A 27,176-nucleotide genomic window follows, 5' to 3' on the forward strand; every position below is an offset into this window, starting at 1 on the left:
TGATACAGCAGAAGCATACAATTATATATCAATGTGTTGTGAGTCTTACTGAAAGAGGGTCCCAGTTAGCTCATCAACAAGGCCACCTGGTAAAAAAGAAAAGAAAATCAATGCCTACAAAATTTAAGAAATGCCAAAGTTGACTAAATATGTAAATAAACAATGATACATGCACAGTATGAGTCATTACTAACAGTATTTACCTGGTGTGCAAATTGTGTCACACAGTATGGGGCAAATGTAGCAGGATGAGCATTCCTGGAAGACAAAAGGGTTCAAATGAGGAGCCTCTTGTCCTTTAATGTGTATTATTGACAGTGTTTTTGGACAGGGGCGGAGTGAGGGGGTGGCTTCTGGTGCTACAGCCCAAATGTTTTCTCAAAAGCACCAAATCTTTGAGGGTTTTAAAATAGCTTCAATTTTTTGTCATTTCCCTTCAGTCTCTCTGACTGGACCGGCAAATGAATGGAGCAAAAGTTCTATTACTGGGGAAATATCGCCATTCATTCTGTGAACTCTACTAAAAATAGGTTTCAAGATTAGTAATGTGGTTTACACCAAATTTCTACCATACCTGTGTTAAAATTGTGATATCAGACAATGTTTGCCTCTCTTTAGGTGGCAGGGTAGAAAAAAACAGTTCTCCAACTGTCTTCCTCATTCTGGATTCAGAATGACGAAGACAGTTGGAGAACACTTAAATACAAAACAGAATGTAGGCTCTTACAGGATAATTTTTTTCCTTGGCAACTATCACATTTTTCCCAAATGATGTACAGATTTTTAGGCATTCTTTATCAAATGGCTTAAAAAACAGTGCTCCCGGTCCCCCTGTAGATTTAGGCTGAGCCCCGAATGTTTACCACGTCTGGCTCCGCCCCTGGTTTTGGACAGTGAAGATGCTTACTTGGCAGTGCTCACAGTGATCCGACTCATCTTCACAGGGACATTTGTCACAGTTATTAGAGCAGTGCTAAAAGAGGGAGGGGGGTACACACAATATGATTAGTCTTTCACTCCCCGTTGCTCAAAGAGTTCATGAGAAATAAGCACAGACCACTCATTACACCATTAAAGTCTTATACTCATACGTTTTACCTCACAGATTGAGCAAACACTACACAACGAGCCAGAGTGGAATTTCAGCAGGTCAGTGGCAGGCTCCTCTTCATCTGCTGTGTCATCTGCTGTGTCATCATCTTCAGGCTCATCTATATAGAGTCAATGACAAATTAGGCTACTAGAGCTACACCGATAACTCAGCCTGGACAATATTGGCTTATTGTTAATATACTGGTATTCTTGAATATATGTCTGCCGATGAATAGCAAGAAAATTGCAGTACAGAAATGACAGGTTGAGGTCATTTGGAAACAGTGTCACCATATATTCATTCATGAAGCCTACTGACTTTTGTGATCCCCTTACTTTTCCTCTGGCGCCACCATGAGGTTAACATTTGTGATTCAGGGAGAAACCTCTCCACAACTAGGTGGATTGCTGTTCAATTTGGTACAGAAATTCCCATGGTTTGGGTGCCCTAGTTGTAGAGCACGTGCCCATATATAGATCTGCGGCACTCTCCTACATGTTATTCCCCACTCTCTCCCCATTCATGTCTAAGCTGTCAGAAAAATAAAGGCCTAAATGCCAAAAAACAAAATCCCATGGTCCCCTGAGAGAATTGGAATAACTTTGAGATCCTGACTTTTCATCTATGTAGCACCATCATCAGCTCACAATTTCAGTTTGGTTTATGAACAAACACCAGCAAAACTAGTGACATTTCAATTAGCCTTGGTTAGTCAATTCGCCAATGTTAAAAAAATATATATATATATATATAAAATGAACATTATAGACATTCTACCTTCTAACCATCAGCATGCTAGTATTATCACTGTAAGCATGTTTGTATGCTGATGTGAGCATTTAGGTCGAGTACAGCTGCAACAAAGCCGCTTGCATTACTGGAGACTCTCTTGTTACATTGTAAAATATCCTGCTTGGTGTGCATCTTGGTCATAATTCTTTAAATAACATATCTAAAAAGAGATCTCTATCAAGATTGTTGTTTATGTAAAAAAAAAAAAAATCACAACAACTTTTGGCTGACATATTGTTATGGCTTCTACTTCATGTAAACCTTCCAGTCACTAGAGATCATGAGATCATGTTACGAGTGTCGTTATGCGCACACAATATTGATTTGATGACGCAGCTGTAAAAGCTAAGCACTGTCGATGAGACTTTTGTTCAGTTTGACAGCAGACAGTCTTTAAAGACAAGGCTAAATGCATGGATAAGGACTTATCACAAAATTAGACTTAAGGTCCATGAGCAAACTATCCCCAACACAGATGAATCCTAAGTGTGTCAGCCGATTTGGTGTAGATGTATCACATTGTGGTTAAATAGCAAAGAATAAACAACAGCATGAACACCAAAACCTCTTGAAACAAATATGCTTTTATATTGCTTCTATCTGAAGGTTTTTCTGAACTTACACACTTTATCAGTAATTGTTTTGGCGTCTCAAAATAGCTACATTGGTTCTACAAAAGGCACGAATGGATTAGATACTGCTTGGTGCCAGCTACCTCCCAGATAAGCCAGTCTATTTCAGGACTGATATGTGTGACGGTGTTCCTACGCAGGCTGCAGCTAGCTTAGCAATGGCAGAAGGCTACTGTAGAGTTGGCAAACACTCAACGGGTTGGTTATACTTCATACTAAATGACTGCACAGTTTAGTATTTAGTATATTGTATTATGTGTTATAAATATATATATTTTTAAATATAAAATGTTTTATATTAAATAAGTGGGTATACCGTCATCTTCCTCTGCTTCAGTTGTTTCCTCTTCCTCAGAGTCATCCCCATCCTCTTCCTCCTCCTCAGTATCATCAGTATCCTCTTCCTCAGCTAACTCCTCTCCTTCAGTTGTTGCATCATCATCCTCCTCCTCTGCTGCTGCCTCATCAGCCTCCTCTTCTTCAGCATCGTCCTCTTCTTCCTCATCTGCAGCCTCCTCCTCCTTTTTTTTTTTTTTTTTTTTTTTTTTCTCCCCTTTTTTTTTTTTTTTTTCTTCTCCCTTCCCCCCTTTTTTTTTTTTTTTTTTTTTTTTTCCTCTTCCTCATCTTTCCTGTTTTTCACCCTCCCCCCCCCCTTCCCCCCCCCCCCCTCCCTCTCAGCCTCTTCTTCTCTTTGTCATCTCATCCTCAGCAGCCTCTTCTTCCTCCTCCTCCTCCTCCTCCTCTTGCTCTTCTTCAACATCCTCCTCCTCTTCCTTAGTTGCCTCTTCTTCATCTTGCTCGGCTTCCTCTTCTTCAGCCTCGTCTTCCTCAGCAGTCTCCTTGTCTTCCTCCTCAGCAGTCTCCTCTTCCTCCTCAGCAGTCTCCTCTTCCTCCCCAGCATCCTCTTCCTCCTCAGCATCCTCATCCTCCTCAGCAGTCTCCTCTTCCTCCTCAGCAGTTTCCTCTTCCTCCTCAGCGGTCTCCTCTTCCTCCTCAGCATCCTCCCCTTCCTCCTCCTGATCATCCGTTTCTGCCTCATCGTCTGATTCTCCATCTTCTTCGTCTCCATCCTCCTCCGCTACCTGTTGTTCTTCCTCACCTGCGCCATCATCCCCCTCCGCCGTTTGGCCCTCTTCAGCCACAACCTCCTCAACATTTCTGGCATGGAGGCCTTGCTCTGCTTCAGCCACGTCCTGGGCACTCACGACTCCCGAGAGGGGGACCTGGGATGGGCACAGGAGAACCAGTAGGAGCCCCACTACCCAGCCTTTCACAGGGGCCATTTTGGAAGACTTAGTTCAAGACTTCTTCTGAACTACTACACACACTGGATGACTGTCTCCACGCTGTTTTCCAGCAAAAACAATCAATGGGTTTTTAAAACTTAAAAAACAAATCCACACAAAAAAAACGTAATAGAGCTGCAGGTGATTCAGTAATGTTTTTCAGCTTCTTGCTCCAAGCTGCAGAGAGACAGGCTGTGTTCAAAAGACCAACGGAGTAGTGTGCCAGCCTTGTGCTGGGAACACAGAGGACACAGTGGAAACACTAGTGGGTGTGTGGTGTAGTTGTGTGTCTGAATGTGCATGAGTGACAGGGGCACATGTCTGGGAAGAATGCTCCTGATGCCTTTAACCCAGTGTATTAGAGAGGTGGGTGTGTGCTTATGGCTGACAGGGGAGTTTTAGACTGCAGGAAAGAGGGGGAAAGACAGGTCAAAGAACATATGGAAATGAGAGGGAGGGAAAAGTTCAATTACTGACACTAAATAATTCCAATTGAAGTTAATGACGTTTTAAATTTATATAACCTTTGTTGTGGAGAGCAACACTTTATAACCACGATTATGTACATATATACACATTTATGTACATATATACATATATATGTTCACACTTTTGTCTCTTAATTATAATTATTTTGTGTCATTCATTTACGCATTTTTCTCTAATTGTTATGTAATTTCAGCATGTCTGTAAATTCCACAGAACAGTTTATCCAATAAAAATGGTGGTCTATACAATTACCACAGGCTTACACCAACATATTTCAGACACAGTCTCATTGGCGAAGGTAATATTTGCTTGCCAGTCCCAAAGCAGAGGAGAACATGTCAGAATGATGTATGGAATGGATGTAAATAGAAGGAAATCGAGATGACGGCGGTCTGCACATGTGCAACAACTGACATTTCAAACAAATGCCTTACATTTGAAGTACATTTTCATTATGAAGCCAGATGAGACAATGAGGAGAGTCAAGTCAGTAGCATTGCAGGTTGTGTGAAATGAGGTGTGTTTAAATCAAAATAACTCCAAATCTGAGACGCGAGTAGTGAGACACACATGCTCACTTACTGTACATGGGTACATATCTTTTCACATGCAGCCGTCATGCAGTGAGAAGGCAGTAAGTCGGAAAGTGATGACACTGCCTCACTCAGCATGAGCTGCTGGTGCAATTGACAGGTGGCCCGGCAGGCTATTTACAGTAAAGGCTCCTTCAATAGTCCTGCTCCACTATGTGACCTTCAATAGAGCTCTGGCACACTGAAACTACACACCATGGTACACCTTTCACACTATCCATATCCACTTCGGTCGACGGCATATCCAACTACCTCACTCCTATGTTTTAATCACACTTTTCCCCTCAGTGATTCCCTTGGTATATTTACATAATTCAATGCCATAGTTAATTCAGTGTAGTGCTGTTATACTTAAATTCTTGACACAAATTAACATGTATGTTGAACCTGGCTAGCTCTTGCCACTTGTTTCCAGACTTTGTGCTAAGCTAACTGTCTCCTGGCTCATGAGAGTGGTCGGCAAGAAAGTGAATGTAGTAAATTTCCCAAAATGACTTTGCGTTATTCCTTTAACAGTAAGAGAACTCATTCATTATACTGTATAGACAATTTATTGAACAGAATATAATTTAGCAATACACATTCACGATTAAACATTTAAAGGTTGCTAAAACAATGTGCATTGAATGTAACAGTATCAAAAGTTTAAATATAGCAGTAAAAACCTATATAAGAACCTTAAAAACAGAATTCCAGCGACCAGCTCAAAACATTGTGTACACAGAGTTTACTAAAAAGAAAGGCTTTGAACGACTTACTTTAGCAGTTGTTTCCGGGCGCTACCATCTCACCAGTCAAAAAGTGTCGATCTCCGAATGCGAATGAACTGACTCCATAGGAGCAAATGTCATTCTTATATGAGGCTCCTTTTTCAACTACAAGGTCAATATTGTTTTTCACTAACGACAAAACAACGAATTTACCGTGCATTTATATGGAACTAAGCTTTAGGAGATTTCCATCTTTACTCTCCTCCCTGTTATGTTGCATTCGGAGATGGTAGCGCCCCTGGAAACAACAACTGCTAAAGTAAGTTGTTCAAAACCTTTTTTAGTAAACTGTGTACACAAACAATGTTCTCAATGCTCGAGTTCACGTGTAGAGACCCTGGTGATACTACAAAGTTTCATGTTGTGTCGAGCCTTCTTAGTGTTTTAAAAATGTTGATTTTGATGCTATCATAGAAGTGCCCCTAGCACTCCCATTCAAAAGGCCATTTGACCGAAAAACGAAGATACAGTAAATCTTAATAGTGGCGCTTCTGTCCTAATTATGCTTTTAAACTAAAGTGTGACTAGGGTACATTCACAAAAACACCCTAGGTTGCATTTTGGCGAGAGTTACGGTGCGGGCGGGGCATCAAGGCCAAAGTGAGTAGGCACGGCGGTATGATAACTGGCACTGGAGTGGTGGGTGGGTAGCACGGGAGCAGCCAAAGTAAAAGCTCTTCGAGTTTTATACCAATCCTGATAAAGGCATCACCAAGGCTGAATCAGGTGGAACTGGGAGACGAGGGTGACGTATCTGTGTAGGAGAAGAGGCAGAATATGGTAAGTGAGGGGACAGGTTAAGTATGAATGACTCGAGGCAAAAACTACACCATAATGTGTGCTTCGATTTTGCACCACTTACTGCAGGTGGAGGACGAGAAGGTTTGAACGTGCTGCCTTGTGCCAAAGTATCCACGATCCAGCTGAGAGCATGTGAACAATATTCCATCTGAGAAGGAGGATCAAAAGAGCCAAAATCTGTTTATTGACATACAGTAACTCCAAGACACCTGAGGGAAGCTCCAGTATTTTGGGAATACCAGGCAGTGAGCTCAGAATACATGTTGACATTTTCTGTGAATTGTACATATTTGATATCAATATCAGAACATAGTGTTCAAGTTGTCATGATGCATATCACCCAGCCCTGCTATATCTAGATGGGTGACCTTTGTCTTTTATATAGGAGAGGTTGACTGAGCTCTTTTACAACAATGCCATGTAAGTATCAAGAACAACACACATGATCAAGAATGATAAACTCAGTTAAGTGATATGAAAAGAGTACTTTCATTTTTACCTCATTCTCCAGAGCCCTCAGCCTGTGGTCAAAGCCTCTGCTTTCAGTCACATTTTTAAGCACATCATCCACTCTAAAAGAAAAAGGAAACATTCAACTCAGTATGATGGAGCCAAAATCATTTCACTGCTACAGTGTTGGTGTAGGAAGGTGTGCTCACTTGACAGACATCCGTTTGAGCCTCTCTGAGTCACAGCTCCTCTGGAGCTTGTTCTGGGCCGACAGGAAGTCCTCCTTTTGAATGTTTTCCCACGTCATTAGCTTGTTAGCTGCTTTCCCTCTTAATTGCAATACTAATAAGAAAGGCAAAGAGTTTTATTATTGCCATCATTCAACTCAGGCATGGCATTTCCTAAACCACACAGGAACCACCATGGCTGAGTTGAAGCCGATGTGGAAGAAAAAATTATCCAATTCCCCTTTAGATTCTGCCATTAGAGATACTGCATTCTGTGGGAAGCTACAAAAGGCAACAACTAATATTGCTAGTTTCGGAGAATTACGCAATAACTTTATAACATTAATTAGACTAACTTAAGACTCCTGTTCAAATACTGACCAAAGTGCAGGATCTTGAAAGAGGGCACCTTGCGGATAGCCCTCTTGATAAAGATGTTGATGTGAGAGAGGATGATGAAAGGAGGAGCCAGGGAGGGAAGGGAGTGGTACTGAACAATCAGGTTGTAGCGCTGGAACTTCCAGTAGATGTCGCTGTGAGCCTGCACTTTATTGAAGGTGTAGCTGGGTGGACACAAAGAGAGCAGCGTAAAGAGTGCTGTGGTGAACTGTAGACATCTTACAGCATGTCGGTGAAGCCACGGAGACAGATCGATGGACACCTTGCTCTTTGTTCTTTACCTAAACATGGCGATGAGCAGGTTGATGAGCAGGATATTGGTGACCAGCAGATAAATAACCAGCAGAATTACCACCAGCCAGTTATTAGACACAGTCCTGCACGGCTCCTCACCATTCTGGATCAACGTCTTGTTATGTGTGCAGTCCATTTCCCACGACTTTTTTACTGCGATGGACACAAAAATATATACATATATACAGGTAGTAGAAAAAGTATAAAATATGTCCTGTCTTTTGATATTATCATATAAATCTGCTATTGGGATATTGTGGGGATTGTTAAAAAGCTGCAATGGATATAGAAAATGCCCAGTACAGGCTACAACATTATTCTCAGACAGGTTTAAAACTGGAACGATTATTTTCTCAAGATGCATGGCACACAAACACAAACACTTATACCATCCATCTCCTCCACAGGGATCTGTCCAAAGATGTGCAAGTACGGTCTGTAGAAAACCCGGCGAAAGATGCGGTCTAAGTTCGGGTCGTAGGAGTAAAGCAAAGCCTGATTGGCTACTCCATATGCTATGAGCCACACCATCATGAAGAAAAAGAAGAAAAAGACATCCTTCATCTAAAAAAGGAGGAAATATGTTCCATCATTATAATGCCAACATCCTGCTGAATAACACTGGTATGATGTCAACTTAGGGAATGTTTCTCACCATCTTGCCAACAATGATGATTTTTGGCCCCAGTTGTTTGTGAATAGCAAAGATGTGAAGGAGACGAAGGGTGAAGACCATGTAGCCCACACACAGGACATCCCGGCCAAATCCATATGACTGCTTGAACATCCTGAAAGACAGAGTGAAGCAAATCAAATGTGATAAAGAGAGAGTGGTCAACTTGTATAACAATCCTACAAGCTTCATTTGATACATCATACAGAAATGCACTTTAGAAGTGGTACACAACTGGAACTAGAATCTTACTGAGGATCTGCATCTGCACGCTTTGCATTTACCGGACTCAGGAGAACAATATATACGAGATGATTTATAGGATCGTTAAGATGTCTGTGACGTGTGTAATTTGTTAGGATGTCGTTTTGGTCTGATTTCTGACAAGTATGCTTTTCTAGTAAAAAATAAATAAAAAATGTCATTGCATTCCCTGATAATCAAAGCAATCAACGTAAACTACTAGGCGCGTAAAACTCAATTAGGTTGACCTGTGAATATTTCGCCCTGTCACGGTGACACGGACAACAACACAGTGCTCTGTTTTACAGTGTCAAGAGCCAAAGCCATTGAGAACAAATTTGTGTAATTCTGCAACATGAAAACCTCATTAAAATAATATGTGAAAGATTTTGGCATAATCCTCTAGTAGTCCCATGTGTAGTAGTTGTGTGTACCTGCAGATTACTCCTATGATGAACAGCGTGATGGCAGTGAGGTCAAACTTGTTCCACACATCCTGAATGTACACTCTGATCCTCTGACGGTAACTCATCGACCCCAAAAAGAACGTCTTTAGAGAAGAAAACGTCAATCAATTTAACAGATTCATAGATGAAGCACAGCAATGAACAGAAAAGCTCTAACAGTGTTGATCTGTGCAAGATCCCTTTCAGAAAGCTATAGGCATAAGATTTAATGTGAAGTGATGTTATCGCCTATCTACTTTTGCAGTGGCTAAATGTGAAGTAGATGCATTAAGCATAACATTTGATACAAGTACGATGTCTCGCAGCACTCACCTGTCGGACCTCCTCACACACGAAAGTGAATACCCAGAAGTATAGCACATACTCTGAGACGGCCAGACCAGAGACAGGCGAAGGCTTGAAGTCCACCAACAAAACATACGCAAACAACAGGAGGAAGAGGAAGTACATCAGGACGTTGCCCAAAAATGTGGTGACCGGTGCAAACCAGAACTGTCGCCATCTTGACACTATGTATGGACGCTTTGGGGGTCTGTGAGAGTGGAGTCTGCCTGTTAAGTAAAGTTAAGGTTATTGGACATGGATAAGTAGCTTCTTTCAGTCATAACTGAAAATGATCATTCCTCCAGCTTTTTCAGAGATGCTGCCTTCAAATAAAACTCACCTTTGATGGCTGCTGTCCTGGTGTTTGGTCCTGGTGACTCAACTTCCCTGGTACAGGGAACAATTACAGATTTTTAATGAATAAACACTACATCAATGAAGTAATGTCCGTTCAAAACTGGGAGGCCAGTGTCGTAAAAGGCAAAACCTCGCCATTTGACAAACCAAATCTCTTTAGAATTATTTAGTCTTACATGTGGTTGATGTCGGCGAAAGAGAAGACGGTGTTGCCATAGAGGCTGTCGCTGTCCTTGCCCAGCCCGTCATCGTTAGGCTCCCCCTCCCCCTCCTCCTCTTCTTCTTCTTCATCTTTCTCTTGTTTCCTGTTAGGTCGGATTATGGTGTAAAGTATCACTCCTGAAATGTTTAGAAATCTTCTGAATGTTAATAAATAAATAATAATACTATTGGGAATTTTACCTGAAGGAGATGAAGTTGGTGTAGCATAGGACGGGGCAGAAGAAGGTGAACACAAGCTTCCACACCTCCGTGTTCCTCTTCATGTCACCCCACCAGATCTGGGACAACAGAGCCTGGACCAGATGACACAATTAGACCATTTTCACCAATTGCAATTTATTTGTGTAATATAAAGTGGCTGTAATTATATCATTATTCCTTAATTATGCCCATGCTGTCTTTTGCAATTATGGTTACAGTAAATTAAAAGAAGCAAACCTCCACATTATGAGTTAACCATTGGCAGAGCATGTATGTCATTATAATGGAAGGGTTTCATTTATGTGATTTCATTTTTTAGAAAAAGATAGAAAATGGAATTAATCTTAGACTGAAAATGAGTAATCAAGTTTGAGATACAGGGACCTATTTTAACAATCTGAAACGCAAGAATCAAAACGCCAAACGCAAGTAGCTTTGTGGTCGGATCTCACGCAAATCTAAAATGGGTTGGTCTGAAGTAGCTACATTAGTCATAGGTGTGGTTTGGGCGTAACGTGCAATAAACCAATCAGAGTGTTATCTCACATTCCCTTTAAAAGCAGGCGCGCTTGTTCCATGGCGGATTGCTATTATAATGGCGGATTTGCTAGGCACACACTCTTAATACATCCATGGGCGCACGCCAGGAGCGGTTCACAGCCGAACACATCGACGTTTGCTATTGATTTTTCTTTTTGATAAAATGTAAAAGAAATGTCACAAAAAAATATTGCCGATGTTTTGGGCTCACTTAGCCTGGTTGACACCAGACCCTTCTCAGTTGTAACTGAGAGTGGGTCTGGGAAAGGTTCATTAACAGCTCATTTCCAAAAGGGAGTCACCAACGGACGCTGCTCAAATGCCTCTGGGCGCGATTGGATAGTCCAACCAATCAGACCAACGATCCGGGTGACGCTGCGCTTCGGTAGCCGTCATGTTGAATGTAAACAAAAAGCTGCTCGCCGTCGCTGCACTATCGTCATCGCGTAAAGCCCGCCTCAACGGTTGTGATTGTTGTAAATCCCGCCTCAGCGGTTGCGATTGGTGCCTCGATTTTGGGGGACATTGGAAATGGGTTTGAATGGGCTCTTGGCCAGACTGACTTGCAGAGCAAATCTCAAATTTGCCGGAAGTTCATCAGGGTTTACCCAGGCTAGGGCTCACTCTCACTGAATCACGAGGTTATGAATGGTGATATTTTTGCAATGTAGTCCAACATTAGACCGAGATTACCTCACTATAGACGATGCAGCTCTTCGGTCTCTGCTCTCCCGTGCTGCTGCTGGGGCATTTGGGTTAAATGGCATCAGCAGATGCAGTTCCTTAAGTCCTCTAATATTTCCTCATTTATGTCATCAACTCATCCATGATTCATGGAAATGTTGTGTAAAACAAGGTCATATTTAGGGCCCGAGCGCCGACAGCGGCAAAGGCCCTATTGAAACTGAAGGAATTCTTCCTTTCCTCTCTTCCGGCAAAATGAATTTTTGAGGGGCTTAACGTACTCAAAAACTCACCAAAATTGGCGGTTGCATTACTTCTGGTGAAATGTTACATATTTTAAAGGTTTCGGAAATAGGAGTACAAAAACTGCTTGCTAGCGCCCCCTACAAAATTTAAAAAATTGAGCTCCTGAAGTACGTATAACGTAGACTCACGAAACTTGGTAGATATATGTAGCATGTCAAGACGTACAAAAAACGTAATTGGAGCCATACCCTAAACCCAACATGAAGTCCGCCATTTTGAATTGAAAGTTTGAAAGTAGTGCGATTAAGTCTGTGACTTGGTTCCATTTCTCTCTTTCATATGTTGTCACAGGTGTGAAAACAGTGACAAACCTGTACTCCGTCGTGGCTGAAGAAAAGTCGGGCGTCGGCACCCATGCCCATCTGGAGGCAGGTGGTACCACCCCAAAATGGAGATTTCCTAATTAGTAGGGTGAATGAGCGACTCTCATTGCTGCGATAGCAAGAGCCGAAAACATCTGATGAAAGGGAAAGACAAGTTCACAATAATTTGGTTGGATGGAAAGTCCTTATTCTGAAAATTATACAAGGGACGTGACTGCATTGCTTCATTTGACAAGGAATTCAAAAACTTACCCATTACCACAAGCAACAAATACTTGAATAAAAAGCGTACAGCTAAATCACTCACGTTATTTAACTTATGCATAAGGAGTGGCCAAATCACAACAGAACACTAAGGATGTGAAATGTAATGTCCAATCATCATTTCTGCACTTTTTTTAAAATCAGATGGTGAGTTTATGGTCTCACCATGTGCCAGGTTCTCAAACCTCTGGGCCAGGTCTTTTGTGTACAGTTTGGCCTCAGTCTCCGTCTCCAGCTTTGACAGTTCCCTCAGAATCTTACAGCCACCAAGAGCACTCAGCACAGACTCCCCTGCCTGGGAGAGACAGCAAAAGAAGTCAGGGCATACAAACTAAACTAAATTTTACTAATATCAGTCAGTTGATTTAAAGAATTGTATGTGCTACGGCAGGCACAGTTGTGAGCCTGATTGCACCAAGAGCATAGAGGATTGTCATGTTCTTATTTCATAAAGCCGCGCAACAAATTTCTGCTTCCTGTAGCTCTCAAAAGTTTTACCATCTCCCAGAAGAAGGTGGCCATCTCGCTGCGGTTCTGGAGGACGGCCCAGATGAAGAGCGAAGCCCAGGGAAAGAGGCAGCGCCTTTTGCGATACAAGCAGTCTCCTTGCAGCAGCTTACTGGCACGCTGGGAGGAAGAAAAGAAGAAGGGCAGAAGGGCAGAAGGGCAGGAGGTATGAGATTGACAGTGGTTCATTGGTTTTGATATATGTCTACACATTAAGAAATGTTAAGAGTACCCTAAAAGCTCTACTCTTGACTGAGGTCTGTTCTAAGCCCAAAGCATCGTAGTAAAATGGCTGGCAGATGTCACCCATTAACAGTTCCAGGAGCTCTTCAACCTGAGGGAAAAATGGGGGCAGAGTAACAAACAAACAAACAAACAAACAAACAAACAAAATGTACGTGTAAACTCAAGCTTTCTTTACATTGTTTTTGATTGCAAAACTAGATCAGAGGCATAGCATGTCGCTCTCATCAGAAAAAACAAACCTCAAAAAGGGTGATATCCTCTGGGCCACTCTTTTTTTTCTTTTTTGCCACTTTGGAAGGGGAGTACTGCAGGTTTGATTCAGCTGCAGTTCCCCGACGCTCCGCTAGTTGGCGCTGAAGTAGCTGGTAAAGCACCGTCCCTTCAGCCACTGAGCGGTAGAGGCTTTCCAGCCTGCCATAAGTCAGGTAGTCCAGAATGTTGAGGCCATTCTCAGCGAAAAGACGCACAAACTGAGGCTTGTCGTTGATCAGGGCATCTGTCATGGAGTCTTCCAAGTCTTCATGCTATTTGATTGGGTGAAGGTTATAATACATTTTCACTTATTTCACACCAACAATGCCATTACACAGCAAGCTAAACATGTTTTATTTGTCAAAAGTGGCATATTACAGGCGCCTAGGTAGGGCGCCCATATATATACGTTTACTCCGCAACGCAGCGGCCGCGGGTTCAACTTCGATCTGCCGCACTTTGCTGCAAAGGGGAGACCCTTTTAAGACTAAGCTGTCCTATACCAGTCTTGTATAAAGTACTTGAACGCAATACTTGAGTAAAAGTACAAGTATCTTACCAGACAATGACTTTGGTAGAAGTTAGTCACCTTTTAGAATATTACTTGAGTAAAAGCCTTGAAGTATAAGATATTTACTGTAAATAAGTATCAAAAGTAATTTTCTGGTACTAAATGTACTTAATTATTGGAAGTAAAACAAAATGAACTTTATGGCCAAAAGGTGTGTAACATTATCTTCATCACCACTGTCGTTGGGGTGTTCATCGTCTGTTACGTTGGTGGCAGAACCTGCAGCAGATTCTTCCATGACACTATCAGTTATTATGCTTCCTCCTCTTCTTTAGTTTTGGCCTATATTTTTTTTTTTGCCGCTTGGCAACAAACAGGCATCACGTCACCAACTGGTATGGAGTGTGCATTAACATGCAATCTAGCAGCTATGATTTGCCAAACCTGCTTTCTTCCAGTGTAACAAATTTCTTCTGATTTAATTTTGTAGTAACGAGAAACTAAAATGCTTAGGGGAAATGTGGTGTAGTAAAAGTATACACTGTATTTAGGAATGGAGTGGAGTAAAAGTAAAGGTTTCTCAAAATATAAATAACGAAGTACACATACGTGAAAATTCTACTCAAGTACAGCAACAAAGTATTTGTACTTCGTTACATTACAACACTGTCCAAAAAAAAATAAAAGGCCTAAAATGAATATATATATGAATAATAAAAAATTATCAAAAACAAACAAGTGGCATATTACACTACACACGAGTGGTTGTTTGTCTCTCTAACACACACACACACACACACACACACACACACACACACACACACACACACACACACACACACACACACACACACACACACACACACACACACACACACACACACACACACACACACACACACACACACACACACACACACACACACACACACCTTCCAATGGATGTCTCCATTGAAGAGTTCACTCTTGGCAAAGCCAACCCTGTTCCATGTGACGGCTAGCTTTAGCTCGTCATTGTAAGGGCTGTCCTCCTCTGACGCACGATGCCGACTAGCTGAAAAACACAGAATTACAACACAAACATCAAAATAAAGACATGTTGCCACCTAAAACCGAAATATCCATAGTTAAAATTAGATGGATGTACCTCCCACCAATGATTTGAGCAGGAGTGTATCAAACTCATTTGGGCTGTCCTGCTCTCCGTGGTAGATTGTAATTAAGTCTCTGTGCTGGTAGATGCTCAGAGCCTGGAGACCCAGAACAAGGATACAAGACAAACAGGAATACTGAATATATGAGCTTAATACTTGGCGATACTGAGAAAGAGACTAAGCAGACAGATAGAGATGGAAAAACATTTGGTGACAAAGGTTATTGTCAAATCCATGATAACGTTAAGTGTAAATAATTGGCCAGCAGGTAGAAAAGAATGCTCCCAAGTTCAAAAGATAGAAAATCAAATCACTAATAATGTTACATTGCAGATTGAATGAGTCAATAACCAGCCACTCTCGCAAAGCAGCAAAGCATTTCAAAGCAGTGGGGTTAATGATGTTACATGGAATCAAACTCACACAAATCATTTTTTAAAGCTGCAACTGTGAGGAGGGTGTGCTGGGAGAGCAGAGAAGCGAACATGTAGTGATGTCACTTCCACTCAAAAAAAGAGCGATCAGCTTTTTACATTGCATTCTGGGAATTTTCAAGTCAAATTTCTAGTGTGCAACAGCGTGTTCACAACCAGGCATCAGGCGCATCATGAGGTTGTTTTCGGCATACTTTTATCGGTTTATTGCAATTAAAAAAGCTCTACACACAGCAAAACACATGATCCCAATATGATCCCGCAGTCAAACTCCCCCGATTAAAGCAAGGCTAATATTAGCTTCGCCTTGGTGTGAACACGACATAATAGTGATTTGTCCTCAGGAAAACCTGGAGGATCACTATAAAATAGTTCATTTGCATTTGATCCGTTTTGACTACACATAATGCAGCCAATCCTTTTTCAGTCTTGTGTTACAAAAAAGAACGTTGACGTCCAAACCACAGCTTGTGAGTGAGTTAATTGCAAAGAGCACAATAACTAAATAGCAGCAAGCTGTTTCAGAAATGTGGGACAATCTGACACAATCTGAGACAGGTAGTAGCTTTACGTCTACAGGCACAGTAGAGGCAACAAATGCTCATTACATGCATACATATGAAGTGTTGGACAGCATGAGCAACATACTGATCATTTTGCTGTTCTTAGAACCTTAGCAGCAGTAGCAAGGCTAAACAGTATAAGCTTGCTCTGAGGGTTATGGTGGAATAAAACATTACTTTTTCCACTTGGAAGCATAAACACGTACAGCAAGTTTATTGGCAATCAGCCCATTATATTATGAAATATCCTTGATTCTCCGTTCTGCATGTCACATGACAACACATGTCTCGGCCCACAGCTCTTACCCGTTCAACTAGTTTGTCTGCCTCCGCTTCAGAAGGGAAGTGCCGCCTAACCCTTTCTGCCACTTTGTCTTTCAGATCTATGCTGGGACCCGCCTCGCCATCTCCCTCACCGCAGGATTGGCCAACTTGGGATGATGACAGATTCTCCAAGACGTCGCTCAAGAAGTCAGCCAGGCCTCCAGAGCCAGCCAGCACCAGCCAAGGCATGGAGGTCTTCAGAGAAAGCTCCACTCTCTGATAGAAATTAGGATAACAGAGAGACATTTTTTACAGAATATATAAAGGCATAATATCTGCATGATCTGCCATTTGTATGTCCAGAAGTTGACACCCAAATGTAAGCGGATGAGACAGTCACCCCTGCACATGGAAAAGATAGATATGAGGTGGCAGGTAAATTAACAGCAGCAATGGCCAACATTTCTGACTGGCTCTCAGAGTCCTGCCTTACACTTAACACCAGTAAAACTGCCTTGTAATGCATTTTATAATAGAAAAAAAAAATGGAGGTCAGCCAGATATCATTAAGTGGGAAAGGATCCAGATGTGTCATTTAAGAAACATGTGAAACAGGTGTGTAAAACTGTCAAATTTAATTTAAGGAACTTTAAATATATTAGAAACCAGCTGCCCTTATATGCAGCATAACCTTATATGCACTCAATGACTCTTTCACACATATCATACTGTATCACAAGCTGGTCACAAGGTGGAAAAACAACACTTGCTCCACTGCAAACACTTTACAAATAAACACTCAAGGCATTGGACAAAAAGCCATCAAGTTATCACCACTGTAACATATTTCAAAGACATAACCTCATGACCTTTGACAGTTTTGCATTAGTCCAGTCTATAAAGTAATTAATGATTAGGCTGCTCCTCCATCAAATAAGTTTATATCACTGCGTTCAGACAATGGGAGGAGAACTAGGATGACCAACAAAGGTGACTGTGCAGTACAGCACAGATCTACGGAGTTTGGCAGATCAGTCTTCTCTATTAGAGCCACAAAGTATTGGAATTCAGTACCAAGAGAGATCCGATAATGGAACAGCTTTGCTGGTTTTAAATTCAAGATGAAATCATGGCTGAAATCAAACCAATCATGTTTCCATCAAGCATAAATCCAAACAGCTAATCTTAAGGTTGTGAAGTCCTGTTGTAGTACTTAATGTTGTGAATTTATTGTTGGTACTATTGTTTTGGTGTTTTAATGCTGTGAAATTGTATTGTTGTCTTCATGTTGTGGTTTTTATTGTCGCAGTGTCTTGTTTTTATGTTGTGATGGTGAAGTTTTATACTGTGAAATTGGATTGTTATCCTTTCCTGTTGTGTTAAGGTTTTTTTATACTCCAGTGTTTGGTTTTCCCTCTGACAGAGATGTTTCGGATTCCTGCCCAGGGACTACAGATGAAAATTAGCTTATAGCCAACTCTGGTACTGCTAAGGAGCTGCGCATTGTCCCTGTCAAATAAATAAATAAAGTAAACCATTAAAACTGACCTAATAATTTCTTTGTGGTAATCAAGAAACATAAAAAAGCAGTGACTGTACCTCCAGCATGCTTGCCTCCCCTGATATCAGCATACAAAGGACAGGGATGTCTATGCCGCTGGTGCCTACAAAAATACAAAATGTTTAAAGTTAATTCATACAGTACAATTGTAAATCATTTCTTTATACGTCACTTTAACGCAAACATAGTCTCGCTTTGCCAGATCTTCCTTCAAAGTGCACTGGAGGAGGGTCTGGCTACTCCACATAGCATTCGGGCATGGGAGGAAAACGTTCTCTGGTTTATTGGCCTTTCTTTAAACCAATCACAATTGTCTTAGGCGGTTCTAAGCAACTGAGAAAAGCAGCGGTGCCGCTGCAAAATAGGCTCGGAAGGAACTTGTTTTGGTGGAACATGTGAAAGTTTAAAAGTTGTTTAACTCATTTAACAGAAAACACAGATTGGACAGAAAATCTAGCTAGCGGTCTGGATTTACTTTGCAGAGATCTGAGAAAAGGTTAACCATAGTCCTCATATATCAACCAGAGTTTAAAATGCCAACACAAAAGGAATCCCAAGGCAACATCCAGCCTAAATTAGTGAAATTCGGCTGATTTTCCGGCGGCAACAGAGAAGGGGAACGTCAAGGATATACACTAACGCAAACATGATGATCATGTTTGCAGACAAACTGCATATATTTCTTGTAACACACAAGCTAAGAGACAAAGAAAGAGCACCTTGTTAAATAGCTTGATTTCAGATGTTAAAGAGTCATGTCTGAAATTTACTGCAGTGGCATGGAATACCAAAGGATCATCTTATCGTCACATGCAATAATCAAAGATCTCCACAAGAGGGCCAAATAGCTTGAAATCCGGGATAAATGTGCATGGAATGTTCATGGTTGAGAGAGCATTGTACGGTTGAGACATCTCAATTTTCTTTACGTACAGTTTACACAAATAAATACATTCTCGGAATATTATTAAAGGGAAAAAAAGAGATAATAGCAACAGAAAAGAATTGAAGATCTGCCATTTCAAAATAAGCCAAAATAATGCGTTATCATTTTTCATGCACGTAGGCTACACTGGTTTCCCCATATCTGGCAATACCAATAAAGGAACAACAACACAACAGAGGCAAAACATGTTTAGGCCTACTTCCTCCAGTCATAAGCGTCATATTTTTGTCAGAGAGTCCATGGCAAACAATTCCTCTTTTCCGATTCTACACACAATGAAAACAAATTATATTTCATAATCCCCATCTCTCACCGCCCGTGCGCTGGTGGGAGATGTAGTCCTCCAGTTTGGCCCTGAACCCTGTCTCTGGTCTAAGTCCCACACTCCCGTCATCCACCAGCAGGAAGGCCTGGTAGTTGATGTCCAGGCAGCAAGTGTCCAGGGACATGTTCTGGCCATGGTACTTAGCAGGAAAGCTGCCCTGCAAGAAGAAGAATCCAAGGATATGATATAGCAGGGTTTCCTTAACTAATGTTAATGCATTGGAGGCCTGGGTTTGGTGGATACCAAGATACATATAGTGTGTAAATTTTTGCCCGATACAAGTAAACAAGATATTTTTTGCACTGTACATTTTTAAATACAGTATGGGAGTGCCTGTACAACCTGAGGGTTGACCAGCTGCTCTCGGTTATGCACCAGGCCCCAGGAAGTGATGCCCAGGGCCACCACCTTGTTGAGGGACACAGACGAGGCTGCGGTGGCATGATCCCTCACCGCCTCTCCGACACACCTGCCAACACCTTCACGCAAGCCTGGCGTCATGATCCACGCTCCTGGGTAGAACAGTCAAACAGTGAGTGCGAGAACAACAGAGAAACTTTTTGGCTGCAGGAAAGAGAAATGTCATGACAGAGTTTTGCTGTTCAAAGCTGGAATTGTATGCCTGAAAAATGGCTCAATTACCTCTGTACTATCAAGGACATCACCAAGCCACTTAACTAATGAAATTGGTGTAAATTAGCTTACATATTCTTGATTTTATAATAATGTAAATCAGATAACAAAAAAAACACTTATTTCTGCAGTTTAACCCATCCTAGTTTTAGGAGCAGTGGACAGCTATTTATACAGCATCCAAGGAGCAACTTCAGTGTCTTGCTCAGGGACACTTTGACATGCGGCCGGAGATTGAACCGTCAATCTTGTGGTTATGGCGCAACCACTGTACCTCCGAGCAACAAGCCAACCACAGATCGATATTTTAATTTCTTGAAAAGTCTGATTGTAATATTTATTACATAATATTTGCATACAGTCTGTGTTGATACACACTGTCCATCTGCAGTGTGTTACCAACAATATGCCTGAATGTTTTTGCCTGTCTGTCTATTACCTCTGTTTTGACTGGGAGCCTCTGAGAGAACAGCTTGTTAAAGTGAGCTCAGTTGACCGGAGATCAGTATCGCTGTGTGCCACCTGCCAATGGCACAGTATTCGGGAGGAACTGGCCATTGTAGTACCAAATTAGGATCGGACCCCAGGGAGTCATGGTAATGGTACTACATTTGGTAACAGCTGTATTTGTCCTGCAAAAAAGGTTCTGTGTCTTCCAAGAACGTGTCGATTCATTATTTCACATTTATTGTCGTTGTTTTTAGTTAGTTTATTTTATTTGTTTCTCAGCCAAACTTGGGGAGACCCTTGATAAGCCTTTTAGGCTTTTGCCCTCCCTTGCATATTCCGTTATTAATATTGTTTTGTTACGGTAGTAATGCTCTGCTAATAAAGTAGATAGATTTGATACTATAAATAAAATTGAATATGGGTTTAACAATACTGTTAATTGGCATGTGACCTATGACCCACTTGCGTACCAGTGTTTGAATTGGTGGTTTAGCTACTTCAAAGTTACAGTTTGCTTTCACAATATGTTTACCTGTGCTTTGTGAGGCTTTCACCAGTCCCTGCCTGATGACCTCCCGCACCCAAGTCTTCACCTTTGTCTTGCCTTCTCCGCCCACTATAGAAACCACCAGGTTAGGTATAGGAAGGCCCCAGTGGGCTGTCATCAGGTTGTAGACCGTAGCCGGGGGTGTGTCCCATGACAGACGCAGAAACTGATATCCCCAGAATAGACAAAATAGACATTTGATTGATTAAAAAGGAACAAACACATTTCATAAGTTGATAAATCATTTAAGTATCAAAACAAGTGCTAAATTATACTCCAAGTTCTTAGGATCTTGATAAAGGAGCTTCTCAGTATAGAAATGTGATCTCACTCTCAGTGCATTGTGTGCATGTGTTTACTCAGGTGCAGCAGTAGGTTAAAGAGTAGGAAAAGCAATGTACTGACTACTAAAGCTCTTGGTGCATTTGTAGCATTATTTGGCATTTGTCTTTAAAACTACAGATGGTCCAATACCATTTTTGCTTTCCGATACTAAAACCTAAAACTTGCTTATCGGCCGATATGGAGTACTGATCCTATACCAGTGCGTTCATTTTTTATTAGGTTTTAACAGCTGTATACTACTATCCCTGTATGGATGTGATATGATTTCTATATTTATTGTACAGCCTGGCTCAGGTTGAACTTTTTGTGAAACAAACTAGAGCTGGGCGATATGGAGAAAATCAAATATCCCAATATTTTTGACCAAATACCTCAATATCGATATTGTGGCAATATTGTAGGGTTGACAATAATTGGTGCTTTCACAAAATATGCACACAATGAGACTTTGATAAATAATCATCAGTTACATTGATATAATAACTATGTGGGTAAAGGCAAATAACAGAACAGTTAGAACAGTCTGGTGTGTTCGAAAAATTAGTAGTGCAGCCTTTAAAAACAGGAAAAGACAACACTTCTGTCATATCAGGATAGTACAATATCCAAAATGTAAGACAATATCTAGCCTCATATATCGATATCGATACAATATCTATATACTGACCAGCCTTAACATAAACACAAACAGTGAATGCCATAGAGCTTTCTTTTATAATGGAAAAAGAACATAAATAAACAACTTTACTTAAAGTAGATTGTCTTCAGGGCTAAATTACGTGGTATCAGATCAGTGCATAAACTCCAGTACATTTTTTTCAAATTTAAAAAGATTTGATCATACTGTAAACGCTAAAACATTTAATGAGCCATTCAGAGAACAGAAGAGATAGGCCACCCACATAGCTAAGCCTCTTGCTGGCTCCTGCGAACTGCAACTCTCCAAAGGCATCAGTCGGGTATTCAGAGGAGTGCTGAGCGCTGTCCCAGTGGTTGACAATCGCTGTGCTGAAATAGTCACCGAGAGCCACGGAGCCATGGGTATCTCTTTCACCCCCGCACTGGCAGCGCACGCCATTACTGAGAGAGGTGAGAGGATTATGCATGCAAAAATAAAAAACATGATCATCCTTTGACACTCCCCCAAAGTAAATAGAGAGATATTATCAGTGTGTGCTCAACAGAGTTCACATTACCTGGAAGAATCTTCTACAAAGGTGGTGCACACTCTTTTCTTGATGATTTTGGGGATCCAAGTCTGAAAACATTTTAAACAGGTAAAAATCACTGAAATTATATACAGGTTATTTCAATTTGAAAGAAGTTCAACTCCAGAACAGACAATTCTTCACAGAAAATGAGCCAAGGCCAATGAGTTTAAGTTAGAAGAATAATGAATAGCATAATGTTTCTTTTAATAACAGTGAAAATGGGTCCCACAGACCCGAACAACCCACAAGGGGCATAGCCATACAGAGAGAGTTGTGTGGAGGCGATAGTCTTAATTAGCTTTGTAGCAACTCATTTGGCAACGGCTTGAATGTAATGGATATTCAATAATATCAAAAAGTTACGCACTAAAGCTTTAACCTAATCTTTTAGGAAACTCTTTTTGGGAAACGCCCCTGCAGCAGTTTTCACAGGGCGGTGTGAAACCAGCTTGACTGCAAACACGATGGCTCCGTTCCATTAAGTTGTGCCAGTGATCCCTGTCAGTGAGCCAGTAGTCCACATCAATGGAAGTTCATTTCCAGGATAAAGCCCGACATCCAGCACGTCCCTCACCTTTCACTCTGTGTTGCCGTTCTCAAAATCCCTTCGCTAAACAACAACGAACTTCGTGCTAGCAAGATACACCCTGAAAATGGCAAATTGTGAAAACAATTTGGATCGTGCAACAAGGCAAGCCTGCTTGGTTCTTTTGGTGAATGATTGTAAAGATTTACAAATATGTTTTACGGCATTTACTCTCTAACTGGGACGTTTTGTTTTATTGGTTTATTTAAAAAGGGGACAATGCAATTTCATAAAACACATGAACAAACATGGTTAAAAAAGCCAGAATTAGCCAAAAGGCTATCTGTAGTCCCCTGGCAAAGATGTAAAGGAAGCATTAAAATACAAACATGAAGAAACATTTACAAATCTATGGCAAATTGATAACTACAATATAAATGACAATGTAAAATACTTAAGGTACACTGTACCTGTTAAAATATTAAAACATACAAAAAACAAGTTCAAAGAACTACAGTATATAAAATATATAATACAGCGTGATAGGCTCGGCTTTTAATGTTGGCAGACATAATTGTTAATGAGCCAAATTTTAAATTTTTTTGTAAAGGCCTTGTAAGTGGTGAGCTGTTGAACCTCCTCAGGTATTGAATTCCATTCAGCAGCGCCCCTCACTGACCAAGCCAAGCGACTGAAAGCGCTCGTGCGCAAAGGGATGACACAGTCCCCTCTCGCAGAGCCTCGAGTAACGCGCTCAGAGCTGTTTCTTTGGCTGATGAACTCTGCCAGAGGAGCTGGGGCCAAATCATGTGTTACTTTGTATATGAGACTCAGATCTACAAACTTATGAATAATGTCCCAGTTAAGTTTTGGGACCGATTGGCGGGATGGCTGTGGATGAAGTACACACGGTGATCACGTTACTGTACTGTGTCAACAGTTAACTTCATTTAATATTTTATGTGCCGTTTTCTTTTGTGGGGTGCAAATGTTCCACAAAAACAAGTTCCTTCCCGAGACTATTGTGCAGAGCCACCGTTGCAGCGTTCAGAGCTATAGGCTACTAGAAAGTATCTACAGTGCAGTGGAGATAGATCTGGCAGCGTGACTAGTGAGTCAGTGGCCCACTACTAGAGCCCTGGATCTGGCACGCCTGAACGGAATGCAGACATAATTACTGTTATTAATAGTGCTTGTTGAGTAAATATATTTGGAACTGAGCCAACTTTACATAATTGTTTTCTTTTCATCATATGGATGTTGGTGCCATGGTATATGGTCTGCTGCTTGAAGAATGATACTTTTAACTACATTTAGGAGTCCATTCTGGTATATCATATATATATATATATATATATATATATATATATATATATCTATATATATATATATATATATATATATATATATATATATATATATATATATATATATATATATATATATATATATATATATATATATATATATATATATATATATATATATATATTAACATTACTACCTCACCTGCACGTATGAGCTAGCCTACTTTTAACTACATTTAGGAGGTAGTAGTCCATTCTGGTAGATTTTTAGTTCACTCACACATGATTAGCAGCTAAATGGGTTTTGTTTTTAGTAATAGTGCTTGTTGAGTGAAAACACTGGAACTGAGCCAACTTGTACTTGTTTTCTTTTTATCATTTGGATGTTGGTGTTGTGGTATTAATGGTCTGCTTCTTGAAGAATAAGTTAGGCCTACTCTACTTTTAACTACATTTAGGAGGTAGCCTAGTATAGTCCATTCTTGTAGATTTTTAGCTTAGGCCTGTCTGCTTCTCACACATCTGACGTGAGTAGCAGCTAAAAGTTGTTGTTTTTTGTCAGAGTAGGAGTAAGTGGCTAGCTCATCAGACTAGTCTGACAAGAGTGGGTAGGGCAAACTGTCAGAACACGCAGCAGGATAGACTGTACGGTCTATGAGCAGTAGTCGAGCGTTTCATGCTTGTTGCGGTCGGGGCGTTGCGGACGACGCGCACGGTTATGGAAAGCTTTTGGCTTTCCATACACGGTCGCCGCGAACCGCCTCTCTTTCATCAGATTGTCACCAGAGCGGCTCAAAGAACGGACTTCTTCTCTCCAGCAGCCAATCATTGCAACGCGGTCGCGTTGTTACAACATCTTGGAGGTGCGCCGCGGCACGGCGATCAGACCTACCGCAAGAAGCAGCTAAATGACATGTAATGTAATGTAATGTAAAAGCATGAAACCGCTAGCGCTAACAAAGCAGTGCATCAGCGGAACAAAAGGCTGTTTTCTCGCTGCGCTTCTGTTCCAAGGCACACATAAACGCCCTCTGCCTAGGGATTATGGGTGAATGCAGAGTTTATCCTGTCCGTCTTTTCCGCAACTAGCTAAGCAAACTAACGTTAGCTTAACTTTCGCCGGTTTGACAAGTCAACACAGACATGAACAGACACTCTTGAAATGTCTACACACACACACACACACACACACACACACACACACACACACACACACACACACACACACACACACACACACACACACACACTTGCTCGGTTTATATATGTATACTGTCTATGGTTTTCCCACCAACCCTAAACTTTGAGTGTCATGTTACTACAATGACGTATCGTCCAGCGAGCAAACTTAACGAGCGACGGACACAATTGTGTCCGTCGCTCGTGACTCAGAGCCTCAGGGAATAACGTTAACTGACAGCCGCAACTTCCACTTTGTAAATTCCTCTTTAATTAACCGCAGTCTTAGACATAACGCCGCCATGATATCACAACAGAAGCAGAGTTACAATCATACCTGGTCCTTAGATTTAACGTTGCATATTTGGTCTCCGCCGTCGACTAAGTCTTTTCCTGTGTCTCCCATGTTGTTTCCTTCTCTGATCGACTTTTTGATAGATAGCGGCAGAAAACGACTTCAGGAATTATCTCTGACCATAGGCTTATTTACCGGATTGCCTAAATTGAATAAACCTAAACCAATGGAAATGCCATTCCCAAACGTTTTCTTAGCAGTCCGAGAGGAAACAGATGTAGAGCTACAGGTGAGGGTGTGGTTGAGGCACACATAGGCTCTAATTGCAAACACCGTGCTCCAAACTTTGAAAAAGGAGTGGCCAGTCAAAACCCCGGAAATTGTATAGGCTACCTGTGGTATGGGTGCTGCTAGTCTACCAAACAAGTTCCCATTTATCTCTTTGATAAGATAAGATAAGATAAGATTCCTTTATTGTCATTGCATTTACGTACAATGAGGTGCACTACCTGAAAGGTGCTCATCACGTTCACACACATGCAACTCACATAAACACATGTCAACATGCATGTTAAAAGAGTAAAAATGTTTTGTGTAGGCCTGCTGCACCATTGATGTGGTGAAGTTAAAGTTAGAAAGAAAATGCTCTTGGCCACCGATGAAGACACATTTTGGCATCACTGTAGCAGACAGGACAACTGAAAGTTGTCTGAAAATACTGTCAGGTCAGGATTTACAAAAAGCCTCATTCCCTACTCATCAAGGGAAGTAAAAGCCAGATTCGATCAGATTTCAATCAGAATATGTGTTTGTTCAGGAAATTAAAATTATAATGACAGAAATATACTGTTCTCAATGTACCCGAGTCCAAGAACATGGTCCAGGGCCCTCTACTAAAAAGCACCAAAGTTAATGATCCATGCAAGTGCCGATTTAAGCAGCATTCATTTTAGGGCTGCAACTAACAGTTATATTCATAGTCGATTAATCTGTTGATTTTTTTCTCGATTAGTTTTTTGGTCTATAAAATGTCAGAAAAAGGTGAAAAATGTGGATCAGTGTTTCCTAAAAGCCCACGATGACATCCTCAAATGTCTTGTTTTGTCCACAACTCAAAGATATTCAGTTTACTGTCGCAGAGGAGAGAAGAAACTAGAAAATATTCACATTTAAGAGGCTGGGATCAGAGAATTTTGACTTTGGTCAGTGTGCGGGATTTTCTCTCTACGACTTTTGTCTTAAAAAATTACTCAAACCGACTAATCAATTATCAAAAGAGTTGACAACTAATCGATTAAACGATTAATCATTGCAGCTCTAATTCATTTAGCATGTTTTCTTAAGGTTTATCCATGCATGCATAAACTGTGACTCCACACACTTGTTTATATTAAATATTTATTGTACAATGAATTTAAATATTGAATTAATATTTTAAAAAGTAATATGATTAAGCATTTTACACAGTATTAACACATCCACATTATGTG

General features: G+C 41.0%; 2 protein-coding genes across 2 annotated transcripts; both read right to left on the reverse strand.

Annotated features, from left to right (window-relative positions):
• Positions 1 to 45: 45 nt before the first annotated feature.
• On the reverse strand, positions 46 to 4,131 carry LOC120551019 (cilia- and flagella-associated protein 251). Its single transcript, XM_039788112.1, has 6 exons — positions 3,231 to 4,131; positions 2,834 to 3,032; positions 1,099 to 1,211; positions 908 to 973; positions 204 to 258; positions 46 to 86 (listed from the first exon to the last, which is right to left on the reverse strand). The coding sequence occupies exons 1-6, from the start codon at positions 3,798 to 3,800 to the stop codon at positions 46 to 48; spliced, it is 1,044 nt and encodes a 347-aa protein (XP_039644046.1). The 5' UTR covers positions 3,801 to 4,131.
• A 1,286-nt stretch (positions 4,132 to 5,417) lies between these two features.
• LOC120550981 (transient receptor potential cation channel subfamily M member 4-like) lies at positions 5,418 to 26,015 on the reverse strand. Its single transcript, XM_039788030.1, has 28 exons — positions 25,729 to 26,015; positions 22,365 to 22,426; positions 22,071 to 22,248; positions 20,809 to 20,989; positions 19,536 to 19,705; positions 19,182 to 19,350; positions 17,961 to 18,025; positions 16,404 to 16,637; positions 15,094 to 15,196; positions 14,879 to 15,000; positions 13,423 to 13,707; positions 13,170 to 13,271; positions 12,929 to 13,057; positions 12,596 to 12,725; positions 12,155 to 12,300; positions 10,293 to 10,405; positions 10,067 to 10,195; positions 9,874 to 9,920; positions 9,522 to 9,760; positions 9,177 to 9,292; positions 8,482 to 8,614; positions 8,216 to 8,390; positions 7,814 to 7,979; positions 7,515 to 7,696; positions 7,116 to 7,248; positions 6,956 to 7,028; positions 6,518 to 6,604; positions 5,418 to 6,409 (listed from the first exon to the last, which is right to left on the reverse strand). The coding sequence occupies exons 1-28, from the start codon at positions 25,795 to 25,797 to the stop codon at positions 6,341 to 6,343; spliced, it is 3,807 nt and encodes a 1,268-aa protein (XP_039643964.1). The 5' UTR covers positions 25,798 to 26,015; the 3' UTR covers positions 5,418 to 6,340.
• Between the last annotated feature and the right edge of the window lie 1,161 nt (positions 26,016 to 27,176).

The sequence above is a fragment of the Perca fluviatilis genome, chromosome 21 (genome assembly GCF_010015445.1).
Source record: "Perca fluviatilis chromosome 21, GENO_Pfluv_1.0, whole genome shotgun sequence".
Lineage (NCBI taxonomy): Eukaryota > Metazoa > Chordata > Actinopteri > Perciformes > Percidae > Perca > Perca fluviatilis.

Bases quoted from the DNA above. Each gene is read 5' to 3' on its own strand.
- LOC120551019 (XM_039788112.1), bottom strand. From the start codon at position 3,800: ATGGCCCCTGTGAAAGGCTGGGTAGTGGGGCTCCTACTGGTTCTCCTG. The intron at 974-1,098 runs GTAAAACGTATG...TCCCTCTTTTAG, and splicing joins GTGTTTGCTCAATCTGTGAG to CACTGCTCTAATAACTGTGA. The intron at 87-203 runs GTAAATACTGTT...CTTTTTTACCAG, and splicing joins TGACACAATTTGCACACCAG to GTGGCCTTGTTGATGAGCTA.
- LOC120550981 (XM_039788030.1), bottom strand. From the start codon at position 25,797: ATGGGAGACACAGGAAAAGACTTAGTCGACGGCGGAGACCAAATATGC. The intron at 22,427-25,728 runs GTATGATTGTAA...AAATGTTTTCAG, and splicing joins ACGTTAAATCTAAGGACCAG to ACTTGGATCCCCAAAATCAT. The intron at 6,605-6,955 runs GTAAAAATGAAA...CCTCCTTCTCAG, and splicing joins TGAGGGCTCTGGAGAATGAG to ATGGAATATTGTTCACATGC.